Raw genomic sequence first — 20,707 nt, forward strand, 5'->3', positions numbered from 1 at the left:
ATGAATTATTGCTGATCGATTCCCCCAACCCCGCCCCTCCCCACCCTGGAGCAGAAAGAAAAAACCCAGCAAATAGTGCTGAAAACCGATTCATGCGTGTTTATATTATAGAAACACGCACATAGGGGAACATGGCCCGACAGGTGCAAATCCGAGCAGATATTCTCTCACGTGACCATCTGGCAGAAAAACCCATTGAGTCAGTGCTGATACAGACGCTACAGGGGCGCGGGGGTCCCAGGGTTATAGCTACGGCGGACTGACGCTCTTCGTCTAATCTCTTCCAGGAATTTCTATTACATCACCATGTTGCGGGATCCGGTGTCCCGGTACCTGAGCGAGTGGAAACACGTCCAGAGAGGGGCCACGTGGAAAACCTCCCTCCACATGTGCGATGGGAGGAGCCCCACCCCCAATGAGCTGCCTACCTGCTACCCCGGGGACGACTGGTCTGGGGTCAGCCTGCGGGAATTCATGGATTGCACCTACAACCTGGCTAGCAACCGCCAGGTGCGCATGCTGGCCGACCTCAGCCTGGTGGGCTGCTACAACTTGACTTTCATGAACGAGAGCGAGCGGAACGCCATCCTGCTGCAGAGCGCCAAGGGCAACCTGAGGAACATGGCCTTCTTCGGGCTCACGGAGTTCCAGCGGAAGACGCAGTTTCTCTTTGAGAGGACATTCAACCTCAAGTTCATCTCCCCCTTCACGCAGTTCAACGTCACGCGGGCTTCCAACGTGGAGATCAACGAGGGCGCCCGCCAGCGCATCGAGGAGCTCAACTTCTTGGACGTGCAGCTGTACGCGTACGCGAAGGATCTCTTCCAGCAGCGCTACCACCGTACCAAGCAGCTGGAGCGCCGGAGGGACCGGCTAAAGAGGCGCGAGAAGCGGCGGCTGCAGCGGGAGCACCGGGGCCACCGTCCCGGCCACAGACAGGACGGGAGCCCGGAGCGGGCGGTCACGGAGGACTACACCAGCCAGGTGGTGAGATGGTGACCCCCTGCCCTCCCCTCCTCTCCGCGGGAGGGGGCGCCCTGCCCCGCCTTGGAGAATGTGGGACCCTGCCGAGGACGGCTGGCTGGCTGTAGGCGGCCTGCTTGGGACCCCTGCTTCCGCTTTGTCTTCACCTTTATCCAGCTGGAGATGGTCTGTCTTGTTCTTTTCCTCCTGACATTTTTCCATCTGTGATATGAAGTAGGGTAGGAATGCATCCAGTAATAGACCACTTTAGAAGGTCAAGGGGAGAAGCACCGAAAAGGAAGGAGTCCTTGGGATCTTTTTTGCAGCAGCAGCAGCATAGGCTATAGTTTGGGCAACTGGAACCCACCAGGGCGCACATGAAAAGCCAAATCATGGCTTGGATGTTCTGCTGAAACTGATCTGTTCATACTGCCTCTTTAACGGAAATACTGCGGTTTAAAGAGAGAGGAAGAGAAGGCTTTTTCAGCCTTTAGATGAGGTTTAACGACAACTCTCTCTTGGCCGTTGGCTGTCATCTTTGAACTCTATTTGAACGTGGGTTCAATCAGAAGTGGTGTAAACATGTTTCGTTGTTACGGTTGTTTTTCAACAAGATTACCCTGCTACTGACCATCACTGGAGACTCACATCCCCTGCATCTTAGCCCTGAGTCGTGCTTCCTTCCCCATCTTTTAAGGAAAGGCTAGTAGATTCAGGACAGGCGTGCCTCAGAGAAATGAACATTGGTAGGGGCATTCGGGAGAAAACGTGCTTATTAACGAATGCCTATGGAGATCACCATTTACCAATTTTTATTTTCAGCGTACGGAATGAATGATAAATTAAGGCGGGGCGGGGAAAGCAGGAGGATACCTACATGTCTAGCATTTCCAATCTGGCTACAGAACCTTAGTTTTTTAAGGACTCTTTCAGAGTTTTACCTCTGTGGAGCAGTCATCTTCTTTGGTACAGTACCACCAAGTTTGAAACACTGCTGTCACAGAGGAAAAGACGTTTAAAAAGAATTTGGCCTGAAGACTAGGAACTCAGCTAGCATGGATACAAAATATAGTCAAGGTCACTAAATTAAAAAATAACTGATTTAGGCCATGAGACATGGAACACAGTGGGGCGGTTGTCCCAGGAGTTTAGAAAGACTCTACCTCCCGCTATCTCGAATGTCTCTGGCCTGATAACACTTCCTCCTCACATGATCTCTATCTGTTGTGACAGTGTGGCTACAACAGGACCGAAAAATGTGCTGCATTGCTAAGTGCTTCTTATTCTCACCTTTTCCCAATCGCAACTACAATAACACAAAATTTTTGAGTAATAAGGGGAGACGTATGGCAGAGGGAATAGAAAATCCTTGCCTAGCATTTAGTAGGAGATCGGAGTGAGCAGAAAGTTTCACAGCAGATTGATCTGATCAGTCCCTTCAAGGAGCTGAAGGCAAAATGAGTGAACCCCTTAAATCAGATGGAAAAGCCTATTTCATTGATATCCAACATGTTTGATGTTTAAGCCAGCTTTACATAAGCCTCGTCTCAGCCTCCAGAGTACTCTCTCTGGGGTTGAGAGTTAATCAACTCACTGCTCGCCTGCACAGAGGGGAACCCAGTGTGTCCATCAAAGAGAGATCTGGAGAAGAGGCTTAGGTACTTCTTACACTACCTTTGGCTTCATCTGTCATGGGGGGGAAAGGCATCACTGGGGCCTCCCTTGTGCCAGAAACTTTGGGAGACCCTTTTTTATACCTCAGATCTAGTCACAAGAAGATAGATAGTATTAGTCCCAATTAGATGAGGAAAGTGAGACCACAGACAATAAATAGCTTCCTCAAGCGTTGTGAGCTGGGTCTGGCTGACTGCAAAGGGCAAGCTCTTTATTTCTCCATCATGTTTTCCATATGGGATAAAAGCTTCCTGCCAACCATGCTAGAAGCCGCCTGTTATTGCCCAGAAGGGTTTGTCTCTAACCCATGTGGGTGTGACAGCACCAAGCCAGCAGGGACCCAGAGCCATGTTGCCTTGGGTGAGACCAGCCCCTTCCAAATCACTGACCCATCAAGGAGCTGAGACACTGATGACGTTATAGGCAATTGTACTTTTTGAGCCATAGATGGGGTGAGTTAAAGGGACCGAGTAACTATCGCTTGTTAGTTGGTAGAGATTAGGCTCACAAAATATTAGCGTTTCCCTTCCTGATGATTTGTTCCTAAGGTAGCGGGGGAAGGATTGCAGCTGGGATTCGTGAGCAGCTTTTTCTCTGTCTTCCCATTTCAATGCTAGGATCTAATGCTGCTTAGAATGGCAGGGCTGCAAATTATCGTTCTGACTGCCACTGTGAAACAGACACACGCATACACACACGCATACACACATGCACAATAACAATCCAGTGTTTTGTCATGTGGAAAATCAAAACAGGTTAGAAAGCGTTCAGATTGTTTCCTTTAAACTCACTTTACATTTTTGGCAGGGAATTCATGCATAGCTGAGACTTGGCGGCAGCCTCTGCTAACTTCACGCTGTTCCTTAGGCACCTCGGGATTTATATCAAAAGGCCTTTCCTCAGCCTTGCTGCTGAAGGCGTGATGTATGGGGCTCCACTGGAGACCCGATACCAGGATGTTCAGAGGAGAAACCAGCTCTTTGTATTGGCCCGAGGCCAGTGCTGAGCAAATTAAAAAGACCGGCACGAGCTTCCTGCCTCGTTTCATTTCATTCTAAAGCAGCGCACTCATCCTCTCTCTGGGGTCCTATGTTGGTAGAAATGAAGAGGGGGGGGGGAACACAGTTTGTTCTCTGAAAATCAGCTACACACCTACATGCCAAGTGATGGTCAGCTCAGGGAAGGGATGTCAGTTAGCAGGAGGCCTCTGGGCCTAAGTATCCATGGGAAGCCAGCAGCCTTAAGATCCAAAAGCAAAACAATTCCAGATACATTAGTGTTAAAAGCCAAGAAGAGGCAATAAATAAATAAATAAATAAATAAATAAATAAATAAATAATCCCTAAGTTCCATGTCCTATCAACTCCTACAATTCCCAGATAGACCTTCCTTTCCTTCTCTGGCAATGGCAACTCCAGTAACCACACTGGGATAAGATGTCTGTGTGTGTGTGTGTTTAAATTATTAATAAGGACTAAGATACATACTATATAGTCTGTCTCCTTTGAACTTTTTGGCAACCTACTTCTGACAAATAGAGAAAACCTGCCATGAGAATTATTTGAATACTCTTTCTAATAATTGCTAACATTAGCAATCAGTGTTAGGCAACAGTTAAGGTTATCACGTATGTTATTAAAAATTATAAAAATCTGTTCCTTATCCTCTAAAGGAGGTAACTTTGTCAGAAATGGTTTGATCAAGGGTTTGAAATATAAGGACTTGTTCAAAAGTCTGACTAGAGATCATATTAATATGGGGGAGAAGGTCTACCAGATAGACCTAGCAAGGAGGTGAGCAAAGATCATTAAAAAATAAATACAAGTCCATTAAGTAGGATTCCTATTTGGCTGCTTTAACAGAGAAACTCAAAATAATAGTGACTTCAAAAGATTGAAGCAATTGCTTGCTCAGTTAAAAGACAAACTGGTCTGGTGTGTGATCTTACCAGAATCCCAGGCCCTCTCATTGCTCTTTCATACTAATGTGCAGCTTCCAACTCAAGGTCCGACATGGCTACTGCAGTTCCTGCCATCTCAATTTTATTTAAGACAGCCGAGGGGAAGTGGAGAGAAGTTGTACATATCAGTTCCAGTCACATCTCATTGGCTAGAATCTAGCCATTAGATACATCTAGCTACAAAGAAGGCCAGGAAATGTCATCATTATTGGTTGTGATGTGCCTTGATAAATATAAGGGTTCTATTATTAAAGAAACAATGTGAAAATTAATACTGATCAAAACTCTCAGTCTCTGACACAAAAGGAACCTGAAAAATATTTCAAGTGCTTTTCAATGTCATCTATTTCGTCACCTATTTTGCAAAGGCTAAGATTGAAATTTGTAACTTTGTATAGTATTTAATGCTTTTCAAAACATTTCTACATCTAGTATCTCATTTGATCTTTACTACATTCTTGCATGTAAAATAAGACCTCTATTCATTAATCCCATTCAGTAGTTTGACGTGGAGATTCAGGGATGTTGAACGATTTCCTAGAGTCTAGCTTATTAACAAGACAGGTGCTCAGAGCCCCAGTCTTTTGACTTCATATTTTCTACTACTTTATGCTGCCCATCATCAGTATTGGGATCGAGAATAGCAAGAATATGAAATCTAAATCTTTATTGATTTATATCTTCTCTTACCTTCTCATGGAACTGCAGTGACTTGAAAGTGCTAAGGAGGTGGGTAGAGTTGGCTCTCAACCCCCTGCCTCCAGGGAGAGACCCTCTTATTAGGAGTGAAATGTCCAAGAGATGGACAGTGTTGCAGGGAGATCTCGAAGCACAACCACTCAAACACCTCTAGTTGGAGGTCCACCCCATCCAATCCAAAAACTATTCAAGATGAAGCCTAAGGGAATGTGCCCGCAACTCCTTAGGGAAGCTCAGTGTAGAAGTATTTAGAATCAGTAGCAGCCTGAATAGAGAAGCTTCATGGGAGATCACTAGAACTCCTGCTCAAAAAAAATCTCCCTTCTTCTCTACTTCTTCCCCAGGTCCGTGGAATTTTATCAGCAACATACTGTTTTGGTTCTTGATTTTATTTGGCGTTCAATGAGTCCCTTTGCACATTTGCCGGGGAAAGGAAATGCTTTAAGTTGTCGTGAGCTAACATCTTCGCACAGAGGTTTCATCTGATTCCTCTCCATCCGTGACCTCTAGCTGAGAAGCAGCATCTGTAAAATGGGATCATGCAGAGGTGGGGTTTGGGAGAGTAGGGGTAACTGTGGAGGAAAGTAGGGCTTCTAAAAGGGGGCAGGTCTTTCAAAGGTGGAAAGATGAGGAATTAAATAAGTGCCAGGGAATATGGAAACACAGAAAAGTAAATGTAGTTTCTATCCTCAAGGTCAAGGGCAGTCTGGAGCCATGTGGACTGTTATTCTTTTGGCCATTGGAAAGAGCAGGAAAAGGCATGAGGCTCGTGAGACAGGACCAGAGCATTGGGATGGCTTTAGGGACTGAACTGGAGTCGGAGCAAAGAGAAAGCTGGGTCAGACTTAGGCAGAGTACTGTGATCTGATCCCAGCTGTGTCTCTAAGGTTTTTCTTTTCCATAGTTACTATACGTCCACTGGTCAGCAGAGCTCCAGCTGAAAGTCTGCAGGTGGGTACTGGGGCCGGCTGAGTCTGATGACTCTACCCAATAGTGCCACCTCTGGGAAGCATGCAACGGTTCTTTCTCCAAAGCACTTCCGGCTTTTCTTCTAACCCCCTCCCTCCATCGCTACTGGACATAAGCCTGCTTTCCCTCACCACCTTCAGCTGGACGCATCTGAACGAACTCCCTAAAACTTTGAATTAGCCCTTCTGGGCAAGTGGGCGGGTTCTGAGACCTGTGTGTTTTGTAGCCAGAATGCACATGGACCCATCTTCACAACACAGCTACAGAACCAACCTACCCGGGAGAGGTGCTGAGATTTCCTGAGAACTGGCCTCGCTATGAACACCAGCAACATCTGCAAGGAAAAAGCCCCTGAACTTCCAAGCCAGGACTCGAGGTCACCTAACAAAACCATGGATCTGAGAACACAGAAGCACAGATGTTTCTTGAACCTGTGTTCTAAGTCGTTTATGGACGAGACTGTGACTGTCATCCTTTGGCACATTAAGTGGAACCTCTGTGGATTACATGTTCTGTTGCACTGTGGGAATTCATCAAAGGGCCAGATGTCAGTGCTGAAAAGCTTCAGTTCTTGCTGGGGAAAACTGTCTGAGGGAGCAGAATGTGTATGATTTAGTCATTGTCGCATTTGTCTTCCACCAACTTGTCTTTTTTTTTTTTTTTATCATGTGGCCATCTTTTCTTTTCCTTCCTTTTCCCCACCTCCCTCCCTAGAAGTACTTTCTGGGTTTTGCTTGCATTATTTTTCATTTAACATATCCAAAATGAAAAATGTTGGAAAGAAGCATCTGGACTTTTATCTGGTGCCCCATTTTAGATGTAAAGATAGTTATCCAATAGATAGTAAATGATTTCTCCTAAGAGATATTTCTTTTTGTTTCTGTGCCATAATATGTATGAACTTGGGTACTCAGAGATTGTATTGTGAGATTATCAACCTTTATTGCTGTTTAAAAATGATAGTTTGTAGAACTGAGGATTCCCATTGATGTGAAGCACAATTTAATGAACAAGTTAACGTATTAAACTGTTGTGATGTCGAGAACAACTGTTTTCCCCTGTGATTTTGTTAGACATTTTTACAAAAGGAGAAGAGCTGGTTAAATACTTTAAGGGATTTATGGAAATTGCATACAGGGGATCAGCTTTGTCAAATTCTCAAAATCCATGCTTTGGATAAAAATATGAAACTTTAAAAGCATATTGGATGTGAAACTTTAAAAGCATAAAAGACAGAGAAAATATAGATTGAAGCAATTTCAAATCTCTGAGGCCAGGAAGGATTTTACAGGCTCTCAAACACATGAACTTCTAAAACCATGGTTCTCAGTGAGTCTCCCTGGTCACTGCCCACCCGGCACAAGGAAATTCACTGTGAAATGCAGAAAACAACCTGGAGATGAGGAGGAGGAAAAGATTTGAGAAAGAGTGATGGAAGAGAACAACAGGAATTAGAGGAAAGGAGTTTGGAATTCAAGGTAAAAGCAAGGAGAAAAGAGGAAGGGAGGAAAGGCAGAGAGAGAGAGACAGAGAGGAAGAAAACACAAGCAATAATGAAATCTAATATGGGTCTCTCCACAGTTTCAGTGTGTATGGTTTGCAGATTTTTTTAATGACTAGCTCCTATAATACAAGCAAAGAAACAAAATTAACTTCTAGGAGAGAAGTTCGTTCATTCAAAACTCCCTTGAATGAAACAATTTATCATTTTCTCTTTGTTCTGTAAAAGTGGGAACTGCGGATTCCTTCCTTGCTTGTGGGTTAGTGAGATTTGGAGCCTTAGAAAAATGTCATTCCACCACCTTCCTCTATCTAGTGAGAATCATACGCAAAGGGAACTTGACTTTAGAGCAATTGGAGTCGTCTTAGGAAAGGCTCCAGAAGACAGCAGAAGTTAAACACACACACACACACACACACACACACACACACACACACACACACACACACACGGAGACATTTGGGGGGCTTTTCCAAGAAAATCCTCAGACAAGTTAAGAGTAGGACTGAGGAACACTCAAGATTTACTTCTTTCTCTCATTCACCTTGAAAATAGTGTTGAAAATAAGATTGAAGAAAATGTCAAAAATATTATTGAAAATCTGCTCTCAATATAGTACTGTTTCACTCTCAGAGATCACTTTTCCTATCAAATATATATTTGCAAATTAATGGAGTCTAATTCAGCATAATTAATTCTTTATTTTATAAACAACTTGTTTTTTATGATTATAAAGTAATATACGATCTTAGATAATTTGGGAAATACAAGGCATTGAAATGTCCATAAATTATAGAGCCGAACTCTGACATTATTTCGATCTATTTTCTTTCCTATTTTTTATGCATTAGCAATTAGAGTAACATTTAAAATAACAAATGTTTTAGAAAATGAGAATCATAGAATCTGTGCAATGTAAATACATAGGTTAACATCTTAGTACCCGTTCTTTGAAAACACAATTTTAATAGCTGCATATAATTTTATCATTCCCATATTTGGGGGCATTCTGCTCATTTTCAATTTTTCCACTAATGTAAATAACACTGAAGTGAATATATTTGTACATACGTAGCATCTATTTAAGTGTCATTGTACACCCATTGGAGAGAGGACAGTGGGCCACTTGATTGTATCTTCCCAACAACTCGGAAAGAAAAATTATTCAAGATTGTCAAAATTATATAGATGGAGCTATGCAAATGGTTAATAAAAGAAATAAAAATTATCTATAGCATCAAAGAAAATTATATGCATGTCTCCAAAATCACCCTCCTGGCCCTGGGCTGAAGCTTTCATTCCCCAAGATGCTGGGGGTGCTGGCTACAGGCTGACAGCTCCCAGCTGAGTCTCTCAAGGACCTGCCCTCCCCCAAGGTCATGCCACCTTTTGGGAACAGGTCATATAGAATGACTCTGCTGTGGAGCTAAAGGTCAGGTCTATTGACTGGCGACATCTCAGCTCCAAAGCGCCCTGTAGGCTCAGCTGAGGACAGCACTGCAAAGCATCTCAGTTCACGGGCTGCTTCCAACGCATCCTGTGGCCCTTTCTCCCCACAGGTGTGACCCCAGTCAGCTTTTGACACACATCTTACCATGGACTCTGCTCTGTGGGGCCCTAGACTTGCCACGGACCCCCGAGTTTTAGCCTCCACAGGCTTCTGCTGTGTTTCTTCTTTGTTCTACCACCTGCAGACTTCCCTTCCTATCTTTTAAGCTCAGCTATGTTTTGGAAGGTTATTTTGGCATATTTTGTCCAACGTTTCTCCTTCTTTGTAGATGTAAGAGGAATCTGTGCTGGCTCAGTCCGTCAGGCTTCTAGAAACGAGTCTGCTTTTAAATGTTGAAATCTCCTTTGAGTCTGTGCTTCTATTGCTTCTCCATTATTCGGCCCTTCATCACATTTTCTATTTTGAGCCTCCAGATTTTCACAATTAACTTTCACTCGTTTTCTATTCTGAGGGACTCTTCCCTCTGTTTGCTTATCTCTTCCAAAACCTGTTTGTATTCATTCCCTTCAATAATATTTTTATTTTCCGACTTACACATGTATTTTATATATCTTATTTTACCTTTCCACTTTTTAATTTTTGTTTACAGCTATTAATCTTATATTTATGCTTGAATTTTTCACCTTAATTTTCTGTATTTTTTTTTTAAACATCTTCATTGGAGTACACTTGCTTTACAATGGTGTGTTAGTTTCTGCTTTATAACAAAGTGAATCAGTTATACATATACATATATCCCCATATCTCTCCCCTCTTGCATCTCCCTCCCTCCCACCCTCCCTATCCCACCCCTCTAGGTGGTCACAAAGCACCGAGCTGATCTCCCTGTGCTATGCGGCTGATTCCCACTAGGTACCTATCTTACGTTTGGTAGTGTATATATGTCCATGCCACTCTCTCACTTTGTCCCAGCTTACCCTTCCCCCTCCCCGTATCCTCAAGTCCATTCTCTAGTAGGTCTGCGTCTTTATTCCCGTCTTGACCCTAGGTTCTTCATGACCTTCTTTTTTTTTTTTTTTAGATTCAATATATATATGTGTTAGCATACGGTATTTGTTTTTCTCTTTCTGACTTACTTCACTCTGTATGATAGACTCTCGGTCCATCCACCTCACTACAAATAACTCAATTTCGTTTCTTTTTATGGCTGAGTAATATTCCGTTGTATATATGTGCCACATTTTCTTTATCCATTCATCTGTCAATGGACAGGTTGCTTCCATGTCCTGGCTATTGTAAATAGAGCTGCAATGAACATTGTGGTACATGACTCTTTTTGAATTATGGTTTGCTCAGGGTATATGCCCAGTAGTGGGATTGCTGGGTCATATGGTAGTTCTATTTTTAGTCTTTTAAGGAACCTGCATACTGTTCTCCATAGTGGCTGTATCAATTTACATTCCCACCAACAGTGCCAGGGGGTTCCCTTTTCTCCACACCCTCTCCAGCATTTATTGTTTGTAGATTTTTTGATGATGGCCATTCTGACTGGTGTGAGGTTATACCTCACTGTAGTTTTGATTTGCATTTCTCTAATGATTAGTGATGTTGAGCATCCTTTCATGTGTTTGTTGGCAATCTGTATATCTTCTTTGGAGAAATGTCAATTTAAGTCTCCTGCCCATTTTTGGATTGGGTTGTTTGTTTTTTTGATATTGAGCTGCATGAGCTGCTTGTAAATTTTGGAGATTAATCCTTTGTCACATGCTTCATTTGCAAATATTTTCTCCCATTCTGAGAGCTGTCTTTTCTTCTTGTTTATGGTTTCCTTTGCTGTACAAAAGCTTTTACGTTTCATTAGGTCTCATTTGTTTATTTTTGCTTTTATTTCCATTTCTATAGGAGGTGTGTCAAAAAGAATCTTGCTGTGATTTATGTCATAGAGTGTTCTGCCTATGTTTTCCTCTAAGAGATTTATAGTGTCTGGCCTTACATTTAGGTCTTTAATCCATTTTGAGTTTATTTTTCTGTATGGTGTTACGGAGTGTTCTAATTTCATTCTTTTACATGTAGCTGTCCAGTTTTCCTAGCACCATTTATTGAGGAGGCTGTCTTTTCTCCATTGTATATTCTTGCCTCCTTTATCAAAGATAAGGTGACCATATGTGTGTGGGTTTACCTCTGGGCTTTCTATCCTGTTCCATTGATCTATATTTCTGTTTTTGTACCAGTATCACACTGTCTTGATTACTGTAGCTTTGCAGTATAGTCTGAAGTCAGGGAGCCTGATTCCTCCAGCTACGTTTTTCTTTCCCAACGTTGCTTTGGCTATGTGGGGTCTTTTGTGTTTCCATACAAATTGTGAAATTTTTTGTTCTAGTTCTGTGAAAAATGCCATTGGTAGTTTCATAGGGATTGCATTGAATCTGTAGATTGCTATGGGTAGTAGAGTCATTTTCACAATGCTGATTCTTCCAATCCAAGAACATGGTATATCTCTCCATCTGTTTGTATCATCTTTAATTTCTTTCATCAGGGTATTATAGTTTTCTGCATACAGTTCTTTTGTCTCCTTAAGTAGGTTTATTCCTAGGTATATTATTCTTTTTGTTGCAGTGGTAAATGGGAGTGTTTCCTTAATTTCTCTTTCAGATTTTTCATCATTAGTGTATAGGAATGTAAGAGATTTCTGTACATTAATTTTGTACCCTGCTACTTTACCAAATTCATTGATTAGCTCTATTTAGTTTTCTGGTAGCATCCTTAGGATTCTCTATGTATAGTATCAAGTCATCTGCAAACAGTGGAGTTTTACTTCTTCTTTTCCAATCTGGATTCCTTTTATTTCTTTTCCTACTCTGATTGCTGTGGCTAAAACTTCCTAAACTATGTTGAATAATAGTGGTGAGAGTGGGCAACTTGGTCTTGTTCCTGATCTTAGTGGAAACGGTTTCAGGTTTTCACCACTGAGAATGATGCTGGCTGTTGGTTGGTCAAATATGGCCTTTATTATGTTGAGGCAAGTTCCCTCTATGCCTACTTTCTGGAGGATTTTTATCATAAATGGTGTGAATTTTGTTCAAAGATTTTTCTGCATCTATTGAGATTATCATGTGGTTTTTATCCTTCAGTTTGTTAATATGGTGTATCACATTGATTGATTTGTGTATATTGAAGAATCCTTGCGTTCCTGGGATAAACCCCACTTGAGCAGGGTGTATGATCCTTTTAATGTGCCGTTGGATTCTGTTTGCTAGTATTTTGCTGAGGATTTTTGTATCTATGTTCATCAGTGATATTGGCCTGTAGTTTGCTTTTTGTGACATCTTTGTCTGGTTTCGGAATGAGGGTGATGGTGGCCTCGTAGAATGAGTTTGGGAGTGTTCCTCCCTCTGCTATATTTTGGAAGAGTTTGAGAAGGATAGGTGTTAGCTCTTCTCTAAATGTTTGATAGAATTTGCCTGTTAAGCCATCTGGTCCTGGGCTTTCGTTTGTTGGAAGATTTTTAATCACAGTTTTAATTTCAGTGCTTGTGAGTTGTCTGTTTATATTTTCTATTTCTTCCTGGTTCAGTCTCGGAAGGTTGTGCTTTTCTAAGAATTTGTCCATTTCTTCCACGTTGTCCATTTTATTGGCATAGAGTTGCTTGTAGTAATCTCTCATGATCCTTTGTATTTCTGCAGTGTCAGTTGTCACTCCTTCTTTTTCATTTCTCTTTCTGTTGATTTGAGTCTTCTCCCTCTTTTTCTTGATGAGTCTGGCTAATGGTTTATCAATTTTGTTTATCTTCTCAGAGAACCAGCTTTTAGTTTTATTGATCTTTGCTATCGTTTCCTTCATTTCTTTTTCATTTATTTCTGTTCTGATCATTATGATGTCTTTCCTTCTGCTAACTTTGGGGTTTCTTTAATTCTTCTTTCTCTAATTGCTTTAGGTGTAAGGTTAGGTTGTTTAGTTGAGATTTTTCTTGTTTCTTGAGGTAGGGCTGTATTGCTATAAACTTCCCTCTTAGAACTGCTTTTGTTGCATCCCATTGGTTTTGGGTTGTCGTGTTTCACTGTCATTTGTTTCTAGGTATTTTTTGATTTCCTCTTTGATTTCTTCAGTGATCTCTTGGTTATTTAGTAGTGTATTGTTTAGCCTCCCTGTGTTTGTATTTTTTAAAGTTTTTTTCCTGTAATTGATATCTAGCCTCATAGCGTTGTGGTTGGAAAAGATACTTGATATGATTTCAATTTTCTTAAATTTCCCAAGGCTTGATTTGTGACCCAGGATATGATCTATCCTGGAGAATGTCCCATGAGCACTTGAGGAAAATGTGTATTCTGTTGTTTTTGGGTGGAATGTCCTATAAGTATCAATTAAGTCCATCTTGTTTAAAGTATCATTTAAAGCTTGTGTTTCCTTATTTATTTTCATTGTGGATGATATGTCCATCGGTGAAAGTGGGGTGTTAAAGTCCCCTACTATGATTGTGTTACTGTCGATTTCCCCTTTTATGGTTGTTAGCATTTGCCCTGTGAATTGAGGTGCTCTTATGTTGGGTGCATAAATATTTACAATTGTTATATCTCCTCCTTGGATTGATCCCTTGATCATTATGTAGTATCCTTCTTTGTCTCTTGTAATAGTCTTTATTTTAAAGTCTATTTTGTCTGATATGAGAATTGCTACTCCAGCTTCCTTTTGATTTCCATTTGCATGGAATATCTTTTTCCATCCCCTCACTGTTAGTCTGTATGTGTCCCTAGGTCTGAAGTGGGTCTCTTGTAGACAGCATATATATGGGTCATGTTTTTGTATCCATTCAGCCAGTCTATGTCTTTTGGTAGGAGCATTTAATCCATTTACATTTTAGGTAATTATCAATATGTATGTTCTTATTACCATTTTGTTAATTGTTTGGGGTTTGTTTTTGTAGGTCTTTTCCTTCTCTTGTGTTTCCTGCCTAGAGAAGTTCCTTTAGCATTTGTTGTAAAGCTGGTTTGGTGGTGCTGAATTCTCTTCGGTTTTGCTTGTCTGTAAAGGTTTTAATTTCTCCATCACATCTGAATGAGATCCTTGCTGGGTAGAGTAATCTTGTTTGTAGGTTTTTCCCTTTCATCATTTTAAGTATGTCCTGCCACTCCCTTCTGTCTTGCAGAGTTTCTGCTGAAAGATCAGCTGTTAACTTTATGGGGATTTCCTTGTATGTTATTTGTTGCTTTTCCCTTGCTGCATTTTTTTCTTTGTATTTAATTTTTGATAGTTTGATTAATATGTGTCTTGGCATGTTTCTCTTTGGATTTATCCTGTATGCGACTCTCTGCACTTCTTGGACTTGACTGACCATTTCCTTTCCCATATTAGGGAAGTTTTCAACTATAATCCCTTCAAATATTTTCTCAGTCCCTTTCTTCTTCTCTTCTTCTTCTGGGACCCCTATAATTCAAATGTTGGTACACTTAACGTTGTCCCAGAGGTCTCTGAACCTGTCCTCAATTCTTTTCATTCTTTTTTCTTTATTCTGCTCTGTGGTAGTTATTTCCACTATTTTATGTTCCAGGTCACTTATCTGTTCTTCTGCCTCAGTTATTCTGCTATTGATTCCTTCTAGAGAATTTTTAATTTCATATTTTGTGTTGTTCATCATTGTTTGTTTGCTCTTTAGTTCTTTTAGGTCCTTGTTAAACGTTTCTTGTATTTTCTGCATTCTATTTCTGAGATTTTGGGTCATCTATACTATCATTACTCTGAATTCTTTTTCAGGTAGATTGCCTATTTCCTGTTCATTTGTTTGGTCTGATGGGTTTTTACCTTGCTCCTTCATCTGCTGCATATTTCTCTGTCTTCTCATTTTGTTTAACTTACTGTGTTTGGGGTCTCCTTTCCACAGGCTGCATGTTCATACTTCCTGTTGTTTTTTGTGTCTGCCCTCATTGGATAAGGTTGGTTCAGTGGGTTGTGTAAGCTTCCTGGTGGAAGGGACTGGTGCCTGTGTTCTGGTGGATGAGGCTGGATCTTGTCTTTCTGATGGGCAGGACCACATCCGGTGGTGTGTTTTGGGGTTTCTGTGAACTTTGTATGATTTTAGGCAGCCTCTCTACTAATGGATGGGGTTGTGTTCCTGTCTTGCTCATTGTTTGGCATGGGGTGTCAAGCACTGGAGCTTGTTGGTGGTTGAGCAGAGCTGGGTCTTAGCGTTGAGACAGAGATCTCTGGGAGAGCTCTCACCAATTGATATTATGTGGGGCTGGGAGGTCTCTGGTGGTCTAATGTCCTGATCTTGGCTCTCCCACCTCAGAGGCTCACGCCTGACACCCAGCTGGAGCACTAAGACTCTGTCAACCACGCGGTCGATTTTGGAGGCTGAGAAGTCCCTCTGCAAGCTGGAGTCCCAGGAAAGCTGGTGGTGTAGTTCCAGTCCAAGACCCAAATCTGAAGGCCTGCGAACAGTTCTGGAGGAAAGAAAGGATGGATGCCCTGGAGAAACAGCCCACAAGCACACTTCCAGGGCAAAGAGGTGGGTACTGGTTCTATTCCTGTTATTTTTAATCAACATGTGGTCAGGTAATTCTGCCTGCACAATTTCTACTTTCTGAACTGTACTGAGGTTCTTTGGGGGCTTTGTATGTACACAATTTTTGTAAAAATACCTGAAAAGAATATGTACTGCATTATGAAATTATATAGCTATACAAATATCTCTCTATATAATATAAAAATATATGTAAGGTATACTGTAACTATATATTGCATATATATCCTTGTATATAATCATTTAAATTATGATATATGTGTATATACACATATATATAAATATTTAATTTATCAAAGACAGAGTGCCTGCTAAAATCTCCCACTATAACTGTGCTTATATCCTTTCATAAGTTTTTAGTTTATATATTTTTGTGACTTGTTATTTAGTGTTTACGACTTCCATATTTTTATTGATGGGGCTACCATTTCCAATATAAAATGACCCCTTTGTATCATGTAATACTTTTTGTTTTAAATTTTCCTTTCATTTTAACATTATTTTCAAATTTTTGTAATTTGCAGTTAACATGTAGCTTCATTTTTCTTCACATGGTCTGAGCCTTTGTCTTTTAGTTTGAGAATTGTTATGACTTTTAGATTGCTATCCTCTGATATTCTCGTTTTATGCTTTCTACTACTTATGCTTCTTTTCTGTTTTATGTTCTATTGTCCTGATAAGCTATGATTTCCTTGGAACCAATACTAAGAATCCAACCATATTTATTTGACTTTCCTTTGTGTGATTTGAAGACGTTTACATTTAAATGCTTCCCTCTTCCTACTTCCATTTGTTGGCTTTCATTACCTGAAGTGAGAACCCTGGATTAGAGGTAATCTGGGGCTTGAGATTTACATTGTCGTTTCTGCTGTTAAACCATTACTACAGTTACCATTATAACTATATCAAAAAGAGATAAGAAAATGTAAATTAGGCACACTGTTATTCTTGTCCTAGTCTGGAAATACTGAGCTATTTCAAACTCAAAGTCCTCACACTTCTGGGTGATGCTTGCATATCTGATCATTTAAATTATTCAAATAGCTGTTGCATGTGGAAAAAGAGGATATGACGATGAAGAGGAAATCGGGACCTCCCATATTGGTGTTTGAAAGCCATGGGGACATCTAGCTTTCAGTATGTCATCTGTTCCTGTGAATAATATGTTTGTTCAATGAGAAAAAAAAATTAAAGGAGTGAAAATTTTGTCAGAACTCTAGAATTACAATTGTTTTCAAGTTTAATTTATGACTAACCAAACCCATCATAATATACACAAAAGAGGGGAGAGGGAAGAAAATGATCTTCTCTAGTACATAGCAGGAGTTTTGAAATTGAAGAATAGAATTTTTAAATATTTCTGAGTAAGAACACTGAATGTTAATATCAAACTAACAGTTATTGAATAAACATAGCATAAAGAATTCTTTTCTGGAAAGGCAAGACAGTGCCTTCACAAATCCATGGTGCTCACTCTCTCTGGGGGCACAGGCATGTACAAATACCCTCCCCTCTTGTCTCTGTACCTTCAGGTGTTAAATGACAAGTCATTAAGTTCTTGCAAATCCGGGCATCACTCCCAGAGGCTCTGCCAGGAAGCCTGCCAGTTAAGTCTTAAGCAGAAGCATATGTATGACTGTTCTAAGAAGCCACTGCTGAAGGTTTGCGTTCACACGTGCAGCTGCAGGTCACAGCCAGTAACCCCCCAGCCACCGCCTCACTACTCCCCACGTGAAGGTGGAAGCCACTGAGGACGATGTATTAGCTCAGTCACCGCTGAAGAGTCATGATCTTCTGCTAATGTCATTTTCTTTGCTCTCTAGGAGACAAAGCCACCCCTAGGTGAGATTCTGAAATTTAGAAAAGGTACACAATTAACCCGTAGTATTCTGATGTTGCCCATCACAGAGTTACTAATGACCAGTTTTACTCAGTCATTGGAGTATGGTTTCATTAATTTTCAGCAGTCCCCAAACTCAGATTATCAAGTTTTTACCCCCGTAATAATTTCTATGACTCGGTATAGTGTCAGTAGAGATTCTACAATATCTTTATTACCTTCTAACTCTATAGCTCATAATTTAACTCTTTCCAATGTTTCCTTCCTCTCTTTCATTTTATTATTCCTTTTTCTTCCCATTCTATAAAACATTCGCTAAGCATGTTCTACCAGGCACAATGCTAGGTACTTAAAAGAATAAGGTCCTTCTGATCCAAAATACTAATTTCCAATTGTTTTCAGCAATCACTTTAGCACCTATAGCTAAGTGATGGATTCCCCGGAAAAGACCGTTGCCTCCCCTCACCGGAAATACATCAGGGAATCTCTTCACCCTCAACCATCTCAACCTGCACATTCCACCTTTCTGGTCCTGTGTTGTACCTAGTTTATTCCAGATCCGCAATTTGCTCTGTTCTCAGACACTCTTGCCAAGACTGTCTTCCCTCCTCCTTGTGCCATGACTCACAATCACACACAGCGATACTCCACTCTGTGCCCCACTCAGCATCCTGGCCCAGTCCACACACAGGCTTGGGGTCCTGGCCACCCATGATTGAAGGGCTGGGGCGTCTGTGGCCATCTCAGATCCTCTACCCTAGGATAGGATAAGTTTCTGAGGGTCAGGGACAACTTCTGCCTGTTCACCATTGTTTAACATCACGGAGCATGGCTTATAAGAGATGCTCAGCGTATGTTTGAGGAATTAGTAGGTGAAAGAATCAGTGAGAGAATGAATCCAACTTGTTCTCTTGGGCCAGCCAAGCAAATTCCATAGTGACCATAAGGACCTACATTCTGATGAGTCCCGAATAGACAGTGCTCTCTAGATATCCCTGTTTTTAGTGAACTAATCACCACCTGCACCTAAATGTCTTCTACTCACTCTCTCAATTTAACTATCCAAAATGAAACTCATTATCTGCCCTTTTTCCATCTGAAAAAAAATCTGTTCTTCTTTTGTCCTTCCTTAACCCCCACTCAGCCATGAGGTGTACAATTTATCAGGTCACTCAAGATGGAACACCTAGCCACCCTCGAGTCCTCTTACCCATCCCGGTGATGCTGTCTCCAAAGCCCATCTCCTCCTCTCCATGCCCACCAGCACTGCCCTGGTTTAGACCTGCCTCCTGTCTCATCCTGTTTGCCGGTAGGAGCTCCTTATACCTATTTAATCTTCACAGCAATACGGCGAGGCATTATGACTTTTTCCAGTTACGAAATAGAGGATCAGAGAAAGTGAATAACAAGTACCTAATGGATACGTAGTTGATAAATATTGGAAATAGGAGTTTTTAAAATAAATTTATTTATTTATTTTGGCTGCATTGGGTCTTCATTGCTGTGCGCGGGCTTTCTCTAGTTGCAGCGAGCAGGGGTGCAGTGCACGGGCTTCTCATCGTGGTGTCTTCTCTTGTTGCAGAGCACGGGCTCTAGGCGTGTGAGCTTCAGTAGTTGTGATGCGCAGGCTCAGTTGTGGCGCATGGGCTTAGTTGCTCCACGACATGTGGCATCTTCCTGGACCAGGGCTCGAACCCGTGTCCCCTGCTTTGGCAGGTGGATTCTTAACCACTGCACCACCAGGGAAGTCCCTGGAAGTAGGATTTGAAGTCAGCTTTACTTCAACACAAAGCCCAAGTTCTACATGCAAGAATTCTCCCCCCACCTCTAAAACCTTCCCTCTCGGCCTGACTCTGCCTTTTCAAACACCTGGTCATGTCCCTTACTCATTCAATCTTGTGAATAGTGATCTGTTGACCTTAAGATCAAAGTACATGCTCTGTAGCAGGGCATTTAGAGTCCATCATCCCCACCACATACACTCTTTGCTGTCATCTTGCTCTCTATCAAATCTGTCCTATATTCTACAGTCATGTAGATTCCTGGAGAAACCTCGCAAATGGTCTGGGGGAAAAATGCCTAAGGGGATTATCATGTGGCTAAGGATGGAGTTAACCAAGAAAATAAAGGAAGCAATTAAATGACAACAGGGATTTGGACATTCTTTAGGCGGAGGACCTCATATAGCAAGATGATCATTTGGGCTAAGTAGGCAACTATTGTTCTTCCCCCAGTGCAGAAGGGAGAGTGGAGAAGACTGAATTCTCTAATTAAAGGGAATTCTCTGGTGAGTGCCACTCTCTCTGATGACAACAGTTGAGACGAGTCCTATCTAATATTGAGGCATCACCACAGCAGTCAAGCCATAAACTTTATACAGGAGGCCATGACTGTAGGGACATTGCTGATTGTCCCGAAGGAAAAGTTCTTGTGGGTCTGTCTTTGGTCATAACAAGGACGGGACAACTGGGACCCTCTTGTTCTACTTCTACTTCCTAGCCAATCTTTGGAGGAGAGACCCTAAATACATATTGGCAATTTTCAAAAAAAGGGAAAAAAGAAAAGAAAGTTGGTGGTATGGTGGGAGGTGGGGAAGGCAATCTGTCAAAATTACTGACTCAGTGACAAAAAGAGGGATGTATTATGTATAATTTTAATGTTGTCCTAGTTAATTCTGTGAGGACAGATAATTTTAACTTAACATTCAGTTAACCAGAATATTTGTATTTTCCCTGATACTGCTATCCTTGGATTCTTTAGCCTGGACAAGTGGGAGTTTATCATGAAGCAATATCTTTTAGTTTGAGGTTGGCTTTTTAGTTCGTTTTCTTGCTTTAGGACTCACTATCTTGTTAGCATGTGGTTCCTGGACTGTCTACGGATTTCTTTGATGAAAGCCTCAAGGTAAATTGGTTTGCTTTACCTCCTGAGATAGTAATTTAGATAGACAAGAAGAATCAGACTCTTGAACACTTTCACTGGCCGTTCATGATCAAATCTTCCCGTAAACAATCAGAAATAGGTAACAGTCGTGGATTAACCCCTTGCTGGCAGAAAGAAACCCATTCTAGATTTGGGATCTGCTGGCATCTAACCTTTGCTCTACCGTCGCCTCCCAGATTGCCCAATCACGA

General features: G+C 41.4%; 1 protein-coding gene across 1 annotated transcript in view; it reads left to right on the forward strand.

Moving 5' to 3' along the window:
* The window catches only part of HS6ST3 (heparan sulfate 6-O-sulfotransferase 3), a 663,851-nt gene extending 656,562 nt beyond the window's left edge, over positions 1-7,289 (forward strand). The window contains exon 2 of the mRNA XM_068526745.1: positions 288-7,289. Coding sequence (XP_068382846.1) covers positions 288-999 — 712 coding nt within the window. The 3' untranslated portion in view covers positions 1,000-7,289. The remainder of the gene's footprint in view (positions 1-287) is intronic.
* Positions 7,290-20,707: the final 13,418 nt, after the last annotated feature.

The sequence above is a fragment of the Eschrichtius robustus genome, chromosome 18 (assembly GCF_028021215.1).
Source record: "Eschrichtius robustus isolate mEscRob2 chromosome 18, mEscRob2.pri, whole genome shotgun sequence".
Lineage (NCBI taxonomy): Eukaryota > Metazoa > Chordata > Mammalia > Artiodactyla > Eschrichtiidae > Eschrichtius > Eschrichtius robustus.